Source organism: Equus quagga, chromosome 16 (assembly GCF_021613505.1).
Source record: "Equus quagga isolate Etosha38 chromosome 16, UCLA_HA_Equagga_1.0, whole genome shotgun sequence".
Taxonomy (NCBI): Eukaryota; Metazoa; Chordata; class Mammalia; order Perissodactyla; family Equidae; genus Equus; species Equus quagga.
This window is the reverse complement of record NC_060282.1, coordinates 68,660,044-68,673,099: the sequence shown is the minus strand read 5'-3', so window position 1 is coordinate 68,673,099 and position 13,056 is coordinate 68,660,044. Positions and strand designations below refer to the sequence as shown.

At 38.7% G+C, this 13,056-nt stretch overlaps 1 protein-coding gene across 1 annotated transcript in view; it reads left to right on the top strand.

Annotated features, from left to right (window-relative positions):
• Positions 1-13,056, top strand: part of EYA1 (EYA transcriptional coactivator and phosphatase 1) — a 161,141-nt gene that overhangs the window by 104,925 nt on the left and 43,160 nt on the right. The window contains exon 12 of the mRNA XM_046642243.1: positions 9,094-9,183. Coding sequence (XP_046498199.1) covers positions 9,094-9,183 — 90 coding nt within the window. The remainder of the gene's footprint in view (positions 1-9,093; positions 9,184-13,056) is intronic.

Genomic DNA, 13,056 nt, shown 5'->3' with positions numbered 1-13,056 from the left:
GTTTTCTACATATGAGATCATGTCATCTGTGAACAGAGATAATTTCACATCTTCCTTTTCTATTTGGATGCCTTTTATTTATTTTTCTTTCTTACTTAATTGCTCTGGCTAGGACTTCCAGTACTGTGTTAAATAGAGATTGTGAAAGAGGTCATCCTGGTCTTGTTCCTGATCTTAGAGGAAAAGTGTTCACACTTTCACCATTGAGTATGATTACCTGTGGGCTTTTCATATATGGCATTTGTGTTAAGACAGCTTCCTTCTATTTTCCGTTCCTAGTTTGTAAAGTGTTTTTCTCCAATGTTTTTTTAACTTATTTTTACAGTTTATTTTATGTCTCTTAGGTTTTTTTAATTTGTAGATTCTCACTCAATCTTTTTTTTGTTTAACCTTACATATTTCTTTTGAAGTAACCAGACCATCTATCCTAAAGAGTTCCTGAGAGTCAGGGTTTTCTTGATTGCACTCCATTGTGTTCCTTTGTCACATATTCCTGTGTCCCCTGTATTTCCTACAAATTAGTAGGTAGATCCAGAAGCTTAATTAGATTCAAAAAATTGATTTTTTTTTTCCAGTCAAGACTTCATAGGTGGGGTATATCCTTCTCAGTAAGAGATGCATATTGTCTGGTTGCTGTCATTTTTAACTTGGTGTTCTGCTGGACACTCTCTTTCAACAATCCATTATAGGTGTTCTTACTCATCCTGTATATCCTTTCTTCTTGGTTCACAGATAGTTGGTTAGGAAGGAGACGACTCAAGAATTTAGGATTAGGAGGTTTAAACCATAAGTTTACTAAGTCAGCAGAACCAAGAATATGAGGATCCACTGTCAGAAATAAAAGGATTGACAGTTCTTGTTGCAAATAACTAGCCCATAGCTGTTTTTGATGAGACAAGGTTTTGTGATGAACCTAAACCACTTTCTGAATTTTGAGTTTTTCTCAAATATCTCTTCTCTGAATGGCTCTACAGTATTACTGCACATCCTTGATTAAGGCTTCCTGGTCATTGCTAGTGGACAGCTAGGTATACTCAGTGGCTCATGCTGAGTAGCCTGGCAGGTGCCACATTCTTTTACTATCTTTTCAACCACGTAGTGAATTTCCATTTACCCGCCATTGTTCTAATTCAGTCAACTCATGTGATTAATCTGTAGGTGTGCCGATTCAACTATCCACCTTGAGGTGTGAGTCTAGCCTTAGGCATTTTCTCTGCAGGTAGCTTCCTTGTAAATTTCAGCATAAGCATAATACTTGAGAGGTTTATGTAGAATGTAATCTTGACTTGGAAGTAATTAACTATTTACATTACAGAAAGAATGTTTGCCCACGTCAGAGAACTGAGAAATGGAATACCTCACCCCCACCCCCCCCCCCCCCCCCCCGCCCCCACTCAGTCAGTAGTCGGTCAGATGACTCAGAGCTGCTATCTGTGGAAAAACTGATACTAGAAGATTCTATTTTTCTTTATTATGGTAGCTGATAATTTTATATTACGTTGATATTCTCGCAGTGCTCCCACAGATGTATCCTTTGATCCTACCATGAACAAGATCTGTCCAAAATATTTCATTATTCCTGAAATGCTAGAGTACAGCATCATTTTGTAAGCACTGAAAATTTTCAGGGACTATACATGGAAGTTACTAAATTTGGAATATACCACAATAATTACTGTTTATTGCCATGTGTCACTACCAGCCATTTGTTGATAATCTTGGGTAGGGTCAAAATTTTGCCAAGACCTGTTCTCCCAAGTCTGATTGACTGTAAGCAATGGATTTGGGCTGTGCTTTAAGTGCCTGTTCACAGAGTCTGGCCTTTTAGTGATTGAAGGGTATAAGCTAACAGGTATATGTAACTAACCCAAGGAGATCACACTGCTTGGCTGTGCAAGAGATTGATTTTTTTAAAGAACACTTCAAGGTCTCAACCAAATTGGTACAGTGCCCGAATCCTCTCTGAAAAACACTGTCTCCTCCGCAGTTCCTAGATCTTCAGAGGATGGGACACTTATGCCAGTTTCTTGGAGTTGGATCATCCCTCTTAGTGATAAGAAGCTTGGTTGGCATCTTTGGGGAGAACCAATGACGGCCCCTCCTGGGAGTGGTCACACCGCATGTTCCCAGCTTAGCTTCCCCATAAATCAGCTTTCCTAATGCCCAGGTTCTTAAAAACATAGTCACCTCAAAAATATTGGCATGAGGAATTTAGGGTTGCCCTTACCTTGAAATAGCATGAACTTGACATCCAATTTAAGTGCAGAACGTAAATGTATTTTTGTGTAGGTTAGACATGGAGTCCCGTGTTTGGATTGACCAGCGGCTATTATTGTAGTACAGTAAACGGAGAAATAACACCACCACCACCACCAGGCGCGGTAGCAACAGCAGCAGCAACTTAATCCTTGCCGAGCATTATGTTCAGAACTTTAAATATATTACCAAATTTAATCTCTAAAACAAATCTGTTTTAGTCCTGTTTTACTGTTGAGGGACCTGAGGCCCAAAGGTTAAGTAACTGAACTTGCTAGTAAATGGCAAAGTTAGAATTCCAGTCTGGACTCTATGCCTGCAAAGCCTGTGGTGTGACCATGATGAGAGTGGGTCCTTCCAGTGTTCTCCTACCCTGTATGCGAAAGTTCTTTGCCTGCAGGTTATGAACACAATTATTTTAGAAGAAACTCCTTTAACTTCTGTGACACGTAGCAGAAGGGCACCCCTGCTCATGCCCTGTGTGGGGACCAGTGTTAGAGCTAGCTCAGTCATGAGATGAGCTGGGTGGCTTTGTCATAAGCTCAGATCACAAGGCAGTTTCATGACTTGCCGTCCTGGAAGAATTCCTAGACTCAAGTGGAGAAGCAAATGGCACAGCCCTACAGGAGCGACAGTGTCTTCATCTGGTGGTTGAGTCTTGGTAAAATCAAGTCTTGGTAAAATCTGAATTGTTATAGACTGTGCTTACTAAAAAGTGCATTTTTAATAAGGCTTAAAGTTTTTCAAAAGCTCTAGCTCATCTGTGAAACAGAATAGGGCAACGAGGGCCCATAACCTGGTCTTGCAATGTTCTAATACCCACATGCATTTATAGACTCCCTTTTCTCTTATTTACTTCAAACCAGAGTGTAGATTTTCAACATGTGAATTCATGACTGACAGGCATAAATTTCTCTAGAGGCTGAATTTAATGGCATTTCAGGATTTCTATGTACTTTTTTCATCTAGAATTTCTTTTTTTCTTTTCTAAACATTTTTATCACATGAAGACTGTAATAGCAGTGATCAGGCTGAAAAAAAATCAAGAAACAGTAAAAGAATGACACTGGGCTGGAGATGATACTGGTGATTTGAGTATAGGATGACAACTTTCATCTCTGTCGACAGTTCTGTGTTCTAGAAACCGGAGAAAAAAGATCTTGAGGCAATGGGATAATTAAAGATCACTTGCTAGAGGATGAAAGCAAAGCAGTTGTTTTAGGCTTTGGTCTGCACTCAGCAGATTTCATTGTTATTTAATTTTTCTACATAATGTTGCTTTCTGTCCAGTAGATAGAATTCGTCTTTGACTCAGACGAAACAGCCATGGGTTGCCTAGCGTTGCAACAAGTTTCTTCAGTTTACTTTTATGACTTTAAGCAGACATTTGCAATTTAATACCTTATCAAAATAATTTAGGAGCAGGGTTAATTTCATTCCTCTGTGTGTGTGTCTGTCTGTCTGTCTGTGTTGTTGGATGCTGTTTTGTTTTGTGTGGGGAAGGAACAGCTTGAGAAGGTTCTCCCCTAGCAGAATTCCCAGGCACGAGAGCTGTAGTGAATTTACACTGCTTCTGCATTAAACTAGAAAAATGATAACGCGTTTGATTGTATTGTCTCTTTTTGAGCCTGTTCACTGTACTATTCCGTTTTTACTAGGGAACTCAATTGCAGAGCACATAAGAACATATTATGCAGAATATTGTAATCATACCCCTGCTGAGTTTAAAAGCCTAAATAATTGCATGCCGATCTTATGCTAGTGTCATCCAGCTCATTAAATAGATAAGTAACCCTTTGTAAGCAGCTATTCTAAGAATGGGCTGTGCTTTAATCAGGTACAAATTCATCAGGCCTTACTAATGAACATGTTTAATATAGTATTATCTAGATAGAATGATTTGGGGATTCAAATGTCCATTTTTCTCCCTAATCTAGGTATCTAGGATTTTTTTGAACCAACACTCACAACTGACCGAAGATCAAATTTAATATTTATTATTTTTTTCTTCATTGGAATTATTTGAAGTACTCTCTGCTTATTGCTTTCATTCATTTATTCCTCCACCAAACTTTGGGAAAGTCTTTGCGCCAGGCGTTGTGCTCGGTCCCAAGGATGGAGAGAGAAGGATATAGGGGTATGGCTCTGCCCTCCTTAGACAAGAGGGCAGACAGCTGTGGTACCCAGCGGACGATGAGCCTGGCTGGGAAGAATCAAGGAGGAGACTGAACCAAGGAAGGGGCAGTGAGGAGAAGGGCTGTGCAGGGGTGCAGGACGTGAGCATGCTGGCTTGATCAGCAACCTCAATATGTTAATGTGAGTAACTGGGGGAGACTGATCTTTTGCCCTCGATTTCTTACAGGTCTTGGGTGAGAACTTCCACCAGAGCCAGTTTACTTTTATATTTGGTCTCTGCTTAGTTATCTTTTGAAGAAAAGATTTGATGATAAAAAAAAAAACAGAAGTAGTTTGAAAAACTATAAATAGTTCACACATTGGGGAAGTAAGCAAGAGTCAGACATTTATGGGCCTTTCATGCTTGTTGAAGTGTTTGGATGTTTCGTAAAAGAGATGGGAGGATGGAATGGGCATAGTGAGACCCTGGCATAGAGCCCAGTGAAGGAGACTATTGCAGATGGCCACAAAGGAGACACATGGCTGGGGAGAAAAAGTGGTGTTGAATATAAAGAAGTCGTGAATTCTGGGTCCAAGTGGCAGGATATGATGATTGACTTGATGTGGTGGTAAAGAGAGGCTGTTTAGAAGAATGCCAAGGTTTTGGGTTGCTAAGGTGCAACCCATTCTCCTAAACAAAGGATATGGTAGGTTTCCAGAGGAAATATGATGAATCCAGTTTGTAGCACACTGAATTTCAGGTGCTGTACGGGACATCCAAGTAGAAATGACTAACACATAATTGATATGTGGGCCTACAGTTGAGATCTAAGATTTAATAGAGGAGAGGTGGGGTGGTGGTTAAAGCCGTGAGCCTATTGGGGTCTGTAAGGCAGTGTGAACAGAGTGAGGAATGGATGAAAACAGTCCCAGGGACCATCATCATTTAAGGGTTAGGTGAGGGCTAATCAGATTCGAGGAAGATGCCCAGGAAAGACTGATAATGTTATAGACATCAGGGAAGGAGAAATGTCAGGAAAACATGAGATAGCAGTGGCAAGTGCCACAGAGGAGTCAGGTTTGGAAAAGAATGGAGACATTTGGCAATGAGGTTTACTTAAAACGAGATGTTTCTTGAAGTAGAGGCAAAGTTCTAAACAATTTTTCAAAAGTGATATAACAAAAAATGGTTTTAAAAGCAACCATTTCATAACTGCAGCTCTGGAATTTGTTATTGCAAAGCACAAGAAAAGTAAGATTAAGCCAAAGGCATGATGATTTTAATGTCTCAGTTTGGGTCTTAAAAATGTGTTTTTCTTTCTTCCACTAAATTTGCCAAAGTAAGCCATCCAGCTACAACCAGTTACATCGCGATGTTAGCTTTCGTCACATTTGACTTGTATCAGACATGTTTGAAGAGTTTGAAAGATATTAAAAGGTTATTATAATAGGAAAATAAAATCTAACCTCGATATGAGAAGAATTCCATTTGCTAGAATGCGTAAGCAAATCGGGGAACACGGGCATCTCTCTGCTCTTCTGCTGGTTTCCTCTGAGGAAAAACACCTGCCATGAGGTGGCTTCGCAACCTGCCAGCTCTGTGACCACAAGCAAATCAGCACACCGCTGCAACTCAGTTTTCCTGTCTCTAAATGCAAAAGGAGAGGTCCTCCAGAGCTCAGCTTTTCAAACGGTCGAACAAGACGCATTTGTGGACTATGAAATGGAAAATATCAGAGTAGACTCCACAGAGTGAGGAAAATCTTGTTTTGCCAAACTTACATTTCAGCTGTGCGTGCATGTGTGTGTGTGTGTGTGAGAGAGAGAGAGATTACTAGATCATGATGTAAAATGTATTTTTACTGTGAATTGTCGTTAAAAAATATTTGAGAAACACTGCTTTTAACGAGAGCCCCTTCCTAGTCTAAAATTCTCTCTTTCCGGTCAACTGTCAATCTGGTCTTTGCTGTAGTAAATGTTTCATAACAATACCGTAGAGTGGCAGGTATAAAAACTGTTAAGGAATGACAGCTAATAACAAAAGAGAAAAACATTAGAAGGTAAATAAGGCCAACATCTGTGTCGTATTTGACCACAAGATTGAACAAGCCTTTAAAATTTATTAGTATTCCGACTAGCGAGTCATTACTGTAATTTATGAAGAAAAGTTAAAGAATGCTATATATTAACAAACAATGGAGTAATTCTTTTGATGGTCATATAAATAATCAACCATATCAGGGAGAAATAATACTTTTTTCAAAAGTAACAATACCACGGCACATAAATTCAGAATGGGCAATTAAATAAATGTGGCAAGCCTCTTCCACGTTGCCACATAAAAAGATTCATTGACATGGTTATGAGACGAGTCGGGCTATTTTTATTGGCCTGAACTAGAGGGAGTAAACACCTCAGTCAGGTGTTTTGTTTTAGAAACAGCTGTTTGAACTTCCCTTTCTGGTTAATTCTCCTCTCGGGTGTATTTGAGCGTTTGCTTTTTCCAGTGCTTGCTGATATTTAGAATCCTTGCGAGTGAGCAATTTCCTATAAAACCAAGATTAAATGAGAGTTTTTCTTTACTTATTTGTAAACGGTTTTTAATTATTCTACAACCTACAAAGTTTCATAGATTTTAGGTAATATGAAACAGGGACAATATAAGAATACTAAGGAGACAAATCATTACAGAGGAGGTTTGAGGGAGGTGTTTTCATTTGTGCCTCCCAGAGCAGCTCCTGGACACTCTTCCGGCGCCTGCGTCGTTATTTCCCCTCTGCCCTCTTACAAATCCTGGAGTATTTGCTTTGCCCTTTTGCCAGTCTGACCACCGACTTTTGGCAATATTGTATTCTCTGCCTCCTTTCCCCTGTCAGTTCCTTGGCAGAGAAGACCTAGTAGGAGAGGAATTGAGGCCAGCAGTACCGTCTGCCGTATTTTCCCAAACCCTCCTCTGGTCCTTCTCTGAAACTCCCGAAGCATAGATCACCAGCGGTGCTGGTGCTGAGAGGGGGTGGGTGGGGCTAGTGGTGGGAGTAATGTTGACTCCGCCTCCCTGGCCCCAGTTGATTGGCCAGTGGCAGACACGTCGGGCATTTCCACCTTCATCCCTCCATCCCATGCCCTCCCCTTTCTCTGTGGTATGATTGTGCCAAATTAAGAGATGAGAATTTTTTTTATTGTTCTGTGTGAGAACGTCATGTTTGCCGCCTAGCCATATGATTTATTAGATGAGCAGACTGAGTCTGAACAAGGTAAGGACACCAATGTGCAAGAGTAAGGATAGGGCCTGGCCTCCAGGTCTAGGGCTCTTCTTCCTGCTACTTCCCGAAGCCCATGAGGAAACGGGACTTGAAGTAGATGTTCCAGGGGTGAGGGACTTTAGATACATGGAGAGTAGGGAGTAAGACACAGGCAACTCTTGAGCCCTGCAATGAAGATACTGTGTGTTCGGAAGACAACACAGAAAACATACAAGGTTCATGTTGGACAGCATTAGATAGTAGGAATCTTATTTTCTCTGGGTTTTATGTCTTCCACTGTGATAGAAGACTCAAAGACTGGTGATGTGCCAAGTACGCCCCAGCCAGATGGGCGGCCTATGTGAAAGCATAATTTCTCTAGTTATGATTTCCCTGGTTAAATGATGGTGCAGGTGGATTCAATACTTACTCAAAGGTTTGCTGTGATAATAAAATCGTGTATCAGAAATTATTGTTCTTTTTGGAAAAATTTGAAATGCCATACATGTAAGAGTTGGTATTGTTATTAGAATGACAAGAAAACCTTCAAAAACACATTACCTCCTTGTATACTTTCTCTACAGAAATTTTTTTCTTCCTCACTAGTTACGTAAGGTCTTCCCCACAAACCACGTCGCTTCCTGGATTTGTTACATTACAAATGCAGTAGCACCGTAACAACTGCAAATATCTCCATATCCCCTGGGTTTGTCTCAGTGCCAGTAAATGTCATCAAGATATGGGTTGTGTGGAATAGACACACTACTCATCGCTAGTGTCCAAGGCTTGTGGCGTTGGGTAGAAGTCACTACATACCTCACAATGCTGGTCCTGCCCTCTGTGTATAGTACTGGCTGTTCAATGACTGAATTGTGTCACGTGAATGTCAAGGTAAGCTCTCCTAGCTGGGCATGGTGCCAGATGGTCAGAGTGGACCTCACTTCCTACTTTGAGTATACTCAAAATTGGCAAGCAGTCTGAATGAATAAAAAAAATAATAATGGTTATCATCTGGAGTAAAATTAGTATTTACTACCCTTTTGAAATTAATCTATGTTGTATCTATTTTCCGATATTTGTGGTAATGCATGTAGACACTGTTCATGGCATGTAGTATAACATAAACAATATCTTCTCGATTCACTGAATTTCTTGCTCCTAAAACTGACATGTAAAGCTGAATTCCTTCTACTTTATATATCTAAGTGACCCTAGAATTTACTTTTTATTTCGTAATATTTTAAGCAGCAAGTTATTTCTTCATTATGCAAAGTACCAACAACATTTAGGGCACTTTTTAAATAAAATAAGCCACTGAAGTTTGCACACAGAATAAATCATATACACCAAAAGCAGCTGGAGCCCAAGCCACTCAGTGGGTCGCTTTCGACCTTTCCTGATGCTGTCAAATATAATGTGACACTATATTTCATGGAACCTGAAGTATATATGTTCTTGACCTGTAAAATTCTTCTTTTAGGATCCACCTACTTCAGTTTCCCTTGGACTGCGAATGGAGGAAATGATTTTCAACTTGGCAGACACACATCTATTTTTTAATGACTTAGAAGTAAGTTTTCCTTATTTTATACACATTTCATGTTGCGTGTCTGAAAATAGGTGATGGGTCTTGAAATAACAATGGGGTGTTTTTTGAATATATAATTGGAATAATGAGATAAAGTTATTATTGATGATATGGTAATGGGTTTTGCCTTCGAAGTATTTCTGTTTTGCTTTACTTGAGCTGTTGTGTTTCAGAGTTAGATTCCACACGACCATTGATAAGGATTAAGATTCGATGTCAAGAGTCTGAAACATTAAACTATGTTAATTATCAGAAGTTACACATTTGTTAGTTATGTAATCACGGTTGAGCTGGATTACTTTTAGAATCCAACAGAATTCCCGATCCTTGTATGTGCTGTCCGTCCGTGTCAGACTCTTCTCGTTGGATGAGAGTCGGGTTGGGTTGCATGCTTTTCCTTCTGGCTGGCCCAAGTGTTGGATGACATTTTAATTAGGCCTCTGCTCTTTGGGTTGCCAGGATTTCTTATGTCAAACTGCTAATGATTTTATTTGTCCATTATAATTTGGGGGGAAACTTTTGTAAGATGGCTAGTTAAATGTCTTATGAGCAATGACAAACATGATAATCTCATTAGCAGCATTCTTCAGAGTAAAGAATATTGTTTTCCATATCTCCATTATAGGAAAACATGACTGTAACTACATTTCACCCCATTCTTAATAGAGACAGTTGTTTATTTAAATCCTGCTGTTAAGCAAGCTTGTGGAAGGGCTGCCAACAGGCATTAATCGTCAAGTTGTTGTTTTGCTAGATTTTATAAATGTATGTTATTTCAGACAGGAGAAGAATCTGAAAGATTCAGGTAGAACTTTTACTGATCAAAGTTAATTGGCAGCAATTGGCCTTTAAATATTTCCTGATGTTTCCCTTTTCAAAATCAAGCAAAATGCACCTTATTTAATAGATGAGCCAAAATCATTTGAAAAATGCCAGTGTGTGACAGAACTTAAATGCGGTTTGTTCAACATCTGTCATGTATTTTGATTTCTTTTCATCTGCAATGAAACTACTCACAGACGAATTGGCAACTTCCAGTGCAATAAAATTATTTAAATGTGCTTCATTTTTTTTCCATTCCTTAGTGAATATTTATTTTTACACTTAGAGTAAAATACAAGACTTTTTTTGCTTTTTAAAGTGTTTCTTTTCCTTAAGGAAGTTCCATGTAAGGCATTACTATTTTTAAGGTAGAAGTATTCCAAGTGAGTGACAAGTTCAGAATTGCCTTTAGAAAAGCTTGATAATCATACTTATTTTCAAAAGCTGTTTCTGATTTGTGGTTGTGATTTACTTCATAAGAGAACAGCACAAAAAATTCCATATTTTACTAGTGCACTAAAATTCCTTCCCTAAGTTTCCATTTGTTTCTAATGATATGGACTAGGCTGATATTTTTGTCTTGGGTACAACCTTGTTACTCTTATTGATGTTAATAGGTGTTAATAGCATCCATCGAGAAGAAATTAGTGGTAATTTGTTATTGTTTTTAAACTCTACCTCCTGAAAAATGCCAAAGCTTGTCTATACGCTGCCAAAACTATGTGGGGAAAAGTTACACAAAGTAATAACTTGGTGTAATAGTGACTGAAAAACTTCCAAACTTAGTTTTAATGTAATACAGACATTGTTTACTGACATTATTCGCACCAAACTGTGTATAGAGAGTGTCTGAAATGGTACTCAAATATATTAAACATTCTCATTTAGGGATGTAAGCCATGTAGTTTTTCCATAAGCCCAAGCTTAAGAAGAACAAAAGAGAATAACTAGAGATCTACACAGTTGCTGAAATATCTAATTCTGTTCTTGGCGTGAGGACTCTTAGAACTACAGTAAAAAAGAGAATGAAGGTTTAGTTCAATCAAATATAAAAGTCAATAGCAGAAAAATTATTTAAGCTTGTAAGCTTACGCAAGTTGATTTAAGTTATTTTACATGAGAATAATATAAAGGTATCAGCAAAAGTATAAGTGAAAGATTCCTTTAGCCTCTGTCTTTGGAAATTGTTTCCTCACTTTAGATGTGTACAATATTCTAAAAATAAGTTGGTTCTTATACTTATTTCAGTATTTGATTTTCTATTTTTGAAATTCCACAAACCTGGGTTGTTACAAATAGGTTTCTTTCAAATTAAAAAAGTAAAATTATTTCCTGGCAAAAATAAATGGACTGGCGTAATACTCCTAAGAAAACCAAAATTATCTCATCATGCAGAAATGATGTGGTAATGCCTGATTTCACACTCCAATTAGCAGTGTGCTGTGGTGGGGGCCATAAATATTTTAATAAATTTAAATTACATGTTTTTAGCTTTTTAAGATGTATGGTACAAGTAATTTCAAGGAGATTAACAGTCTATTGGTTAGCTTGAAGTGTGATGTCTGAACTCTAATTGTCGACATTTGGCCTCATTTTCTTTTAAAATCTTAACTTTTTGCAGCTACCCTTTAACTTTTAACAGCTACCCTTCTGTATGATTTGGTTAGTTCATAGCTTTGGCTTATAGGAGATTCTGAAGAATGAAATACACTGTGTCAGGGGCTTCCAGTAACCATTCCTGTGTTAGCAAAATGTAGGCTTAAAATGTTTGTTAGGATTTGATTTAGGAAAATTAGGATATGATTTTAAAGTAATTTAGAAATATCTTAACGGAACTTTAAGAAATAAAAAAGTTAACCATTTTTAGTTTTAAATGTCTTATTTGTCATCTCGCTTAGTGACAAGTTTTAATAAAATAATCACAATTTAAATTCATTCTGTTGACACTGAAGGAAAAAAAATAAGGAGAAATTGTGGGTTTTTTGTACCATTAAAAATGTTTGACATGTTAAGGAACGTGATTGACAGGGAGACATAATTATCAAAGGAAATCATATTCTCCCCCACCAGAGAAGGATTTAGACTTTAGTTGTGTGGTATACTTATGGCTTTCCTATTTCCACGTCTGATTAACGTCCTGCGTATCATTTTACCGAAAGGTTTCCACATGCAATACGTCGATGCTTACATGGAAGTCATTTTTTATGAATGATAGTATGGAACTGGAGGTGTTTTCAGCTCCTTTAGTAAAGTATGACTCTTTCCAACTGAATGGAGAAAGAGTTCTTTCTGTTGGATTTTTATTGAAAGGTGATCTGCAAACAGTGAGGAAAGGCCTTCAGTACACGGTAATGTTTCAGAGTGACTTGCCGTTGGTCAGTTCTCCTGATGGATTTTTCCAGTTAGAGGAAAACATTCCCTCAAGATGGATGTAAGTCTAAATAAAAATAAGGCAGAAGCTTATGTTGAATTTCCTCTTTCTGTCCGGTGTTAAGTAATAGCATTTCTGGCTTTCTAGTGGCCTTCAAGAGTTTCTGCTCTCAGGCCACACGCTGCCCCCGCACCCCCCGCCCTGCGCAGGGATTGGGGTGGAAAGGAGTGGGAACCCTCCTCTTGTCTTCTGTGAGACACAGATGCATGAAGGTGTTGCACACACCACATCCACCTGGTTAAGTTTGAAGCTGCGTCAGGACTCTGTCCTTCACTCTCCCAGTGAGTTGGTTAGTTGGGACAGGCCACAGGATTCTTTGGTGTCAGGATTTACCACATGCATACTCCGACCCTTTCTTGGGCTTTTCATACGTAGACTCCTATCCCAGGTCGGGTTTTTAAGCACCTGCCCTTATAGCTCCTTGTTTTCACCTTTTCCGTGAAGAAAAGGCCTGGGACAGGATGTTCTGGTCTCTGTAGAGCCTGAGTTTGATGAGTCAAAGGCCCAGGAAAGGAGCTGTGAACAGCTTCTCAGTAATGCCATAACTTAAAGGACGTGAGCTGTAAGGATTTTTCTTACAAAACAAATTAGTTTGCCCGTTG